At 44.8% G+C, this 4,032-nt stretch overlaps 1 protein-coding gene across 1 annotated transcript; it reads right to left on the reverse strand.

Annotated features, from left to right (window-relative positions):
* On the reverse strand, positions 1,273–2,859 carry LOC107647609. Its single transcript, XM_016351676.1, has one exon. The coding sequence runs from the start codon at positions 2,857–2,859 to the stop codon at positions 1,273–1,275; it is 1,587 nt and encodes a 528-aa protein (XP_016207162.1).

The raw sequence follows: 4,032 nt of genomic DNA on the forward strand, positions 1-4,032 counted from the left end.
CGTGGCGTCGCGGAGTTCCAATGCTCTGTACCACCAGGGGGGAGAGGAGGAGGCGTGTTGACTGCTGCCATGCAGGGAACAGTCTTTCTCCCCGATAAATAGCAAGCAAGCTCTTTATAAAGAGCCTCACAGCCTTTCTCTGGTCATTTATACAAGCAGTAGTAGTGTGTTGTGATAGGGAGAGTAGAGGTGTTAGAGAGAGTAAAAGAAAGAAGTGTGTTTCACTACCAAAGTGATTTCCGGATCAACAAAGAGGGGAAGGAGGTTGCCGTAGAAAAAAGAGAAAGATTGGGAAATAGGAGAAAAAAAAATAGTTTGTATTTATTTTAAAAAATGGTTCGTAATTATTGTGCTCCAGAGGAACATATTATAAATTATTTGGATCATCCAATTTATGTAAGTTGGTAATTTATATTTTTATTGTGTGTTAAATTTCTGTTATTTTTTTTTGTTATTTAACATATTAGAATATAATTTTATTTTTCTGTTAATTTTATATTAATGTTATGTTATAAATTTATATTTATAATTTATCTAACAAATATATTTTTGTTAATGCAGCCTAACAGGAATTTGTTGGTGCGTAAACTGAATTCGCCACAGACGTGGAACCCGATGGTGGAAAACTACTTACGTGCCACGGGATTCTACCACATTTCGAGGATTGGGGTGATAAAAGGATTTCACCCCTTATTAGCTGCTCTGGTTGAAAGGTGGAGGCCGGAGACTCACATTTTTGTGTTGCCGGTGGGTGAGGTTACAGTGACATTGGAAGATGTCGCACATATATTTGGCTTACCTATCGATGGAGAACCTGTGAGTGGATGGACTGACAGTAGTAGTAACTTCGTTCAAAGTCAGAGCATGGCAGTATTCGGACGTGAACCAGTACTCAGTGGTAATTCGAAATCTTATATAAAGCTTGGTTGGGTTTGACGTATCAGAGATGCGGAGCCATTGGACACTGAAGAGTCTATAAGGATATACGTCAGATGTCAGATTTTCTGTGTGTTAGGGTCGACCCTATTCACAGATAAGTCGACCGCATACGCCCACGCGAAGTATCTACCGTTGCTTCGTGATTTCGATCGGATCCATACTTATAGTTGGGGGTCAGCATGTCTTGCACATCTTTACAGAGCACTATGCCGTGCATCACGATATGATACGAAGGAGATGGATGGCCCTCTTAACTTGGTGTTAAACATTAATGGATATTTGAAAATACAAACACGACTAAGAAAAAAAAAACTCAACAGAAAAATTGCAAATTTAGAGATACAAACACGATGAAAATAAAACCCTAAACCCCGCACCACTCGGTCCAGCACGCTGAGGACATCGACTCCGACTATGACCCTGAACACCACAGAGACGACATATCTGAGGATCACGCATGTCGCGTGAGTCTATTTCATTCAAGTATCTGGTCAATTTCGGGCGACCCTTTGACGTTCGCCTCAGGGCGGGATTAGCGACCAATGTGGGTCCCTCATATGAAGGCCATGTCTCGGCATCACCTAACGGTGTGAACTCAAATCTATATACCTTACGAACCTCTGTCATCTTGTACACATCATGCACATACAGCTGCCAATCGAGACGCTGGTCAGCACAGTAAGCAATAACATGGCGACATGGTATTCTTTCCACCTGAAAGTGCCCACAGTCACACCTCCGTCGCGCAAGATCAACGACTGACACCTTTCCGCTAGTCATTTCGCACACCTCAAATACCTCATTCCGTCTGTCAAAACGGTGCACAACTATATTCCCAGCCTGATGCATATTTGCCTCAATCCGCTGTTGTGCGAATACGGAATAGGTAAATCCAGCACGCTTGCGTTCGTGACTCTCGTCACTCTTCCGCGTAAAAAGTTCATTTAACCGATAATATGTTGCTCGGACTAGTGCCAACACAGGTAGATTACGGGCACCCTTCAACACTGAGTTAATGCATTCGACAAGGTTCGTCGTCATATGGCCCCATCGATGTCCCTCTTCAAACGCCAATACCCAATGTCTAAGTCCAATGTCGTCGCACCACCTGGCATATGCCTCGCCTCGCTCTTCCAACCTCTTATAGTTGATGTTATACTCCTCCACCGTTCTTGAATACCCGATGTTGACCACAAGCTTTTGCAAGTGAGGGACTTTGAATGCTCGTACAAAGTTGCTGCCGATGTGCCTTATACAAAACATCCACCATGCTCTTGGAGGTTGCCAGTCACCTCCGGAACAATTTACTGCTGCCCAAATTGACTTATGCCGGTCTGAGATCATTCCCACACCGTCTTTTCTGACAACATGCATTCGCAGATTCCTGAAAAAGAAGTGCCACGCATCGGCTGTCTCCCCTTCCACCAAGGCAAAAGCGATAGGCACAATATTCTGGTTCCCGTCTTGTGCAACAGCGACCAGAAGTGTACCTTTGTACTTGCCATATAGGTGTGTGCCATCAACCTGAACTAGGGGCTTACAATGCCTAAATGCCCGAATGCATGGATTGAAACTCCAGAATACGCGATGAAGTATTTTTACTCTTTGCGCATCCTCATTCCCATTGTACAGTGACCGTGTTTCTATTTGGACAACTGACCCAGGCATCTTCTGAACCATAATCGAGAGCCACCATGGCAAGGCTTGGTAACTCTCCTCCCAATCACCGAAAACCTTCGCTATGGACTTTTGCTTTGCCAACCAAGCCTTTCGATAACTGATGGTATAGTTGAACCTTGACTGGACTTCGGCTATTATAGATTTCACCTTGATGGACAGGTCAGTCTCGACCAACGGCATTATAGCCTCAGCAACTGTATCCGAGTCCAACTTCGAATGATCCTGTGAAATCACTCCCATTGAGCACGTGTGCCTACCGTTGTATCTGCGTATCTCCTAACAACCTTTTTTCCTTATCAAGCTGGCTCGGATAAGCCAGTCGCACCCACGCCCATACATCTTACATTTTGCATAGAACGTCTGTGGCTCAGACTCATACACGTCGTAGTCAACTCCTCTAGCGATAGTGTAACTTCTAATTGCTGCCACGACCGTCTTTCTAGAACTGTATTCCATTCCAATCCGAAACTCTCCGTCCTCAGGATTAGCAACGCCTACAGAAAGTAGAAATCATCGTTTACTAATCAATCCAATGCATAAATTAACAACAACGTATTATTTAGTCATCACGTACCTATGTTTGAATATTCCGGAAACTCCGGTGCATGCATGGCGTCGAGATCCACCTCACGCATAAAAGGTGACACGTTCATCGGTTGACTGATCGAGGGATGAACCACTACATTCTCCGCTGCTGTCTCAACTCCCACATCACCATCCTCATCTTCGTCTCCGGCTTCATAAGTGGCTTCGAAGTCCTCTTCACTGTCACTATTCATTCCCTCGTACACTGCAGCTCTATCATCCACCACCTCTAAATCATTTTGAGTCCCTTCCGCCTCTACGGTTTCAAACTCAACATACAGCTCAATCTGTGGCTGTCGCATCTGAGTCTGTCGGTGAAATTGAAACATATTCTGCATACTCACTTCGTCTGTGATTGACATGGTATCAAACTGTATTAGACCACCAAAAACTACAACCAGATTCCGGTACAAAATTCTGCTCACTCTCATTAATGTACTGTTCTCCATGCTTTGACAGAGACCATTTTAAAGCTCCATTAACGTCATGGTGCATGGAACCACAAACGAAAACGGATTCTGGCACACAAACCTCACTCCCTCATGAGTATTACGTATTATCTCACCGTCGCGATACACCACCAAGTTTGCGGTACCCTCCATTACGCTTCAAACACACCCAAAGAACACTCATACACTCTTACTCAGAATGAAAAATGAACTCGAGCACTGCCTTATATAGAGGAGAGCTTTCACCACACCCCCACGTGCTGATTGTCTCAGCCAATCACAGCTTGCCACGTGTCAAAACGCCCCCCGCGTGCTGACTCATCACGCCCCCCACGTGATACATACACGTCAGCACGCCCCCCACGTGCTGCTCAGCCAG

This window comes from Arachis ipaensis, chromosome B06 (genome assembly GCF_000816755.2).
Source record: "Arachis ipaensis cultivar K30076 chromosome B06, Araip1.1, whole genome shotgun sequence".
Taxonomy (NCBI): Eukaryota; Viridiplantae; Streptophyta; class Magnoliopsida; order Fabales; family Fabaceae; genus Arachis; species Arachis ipaensis.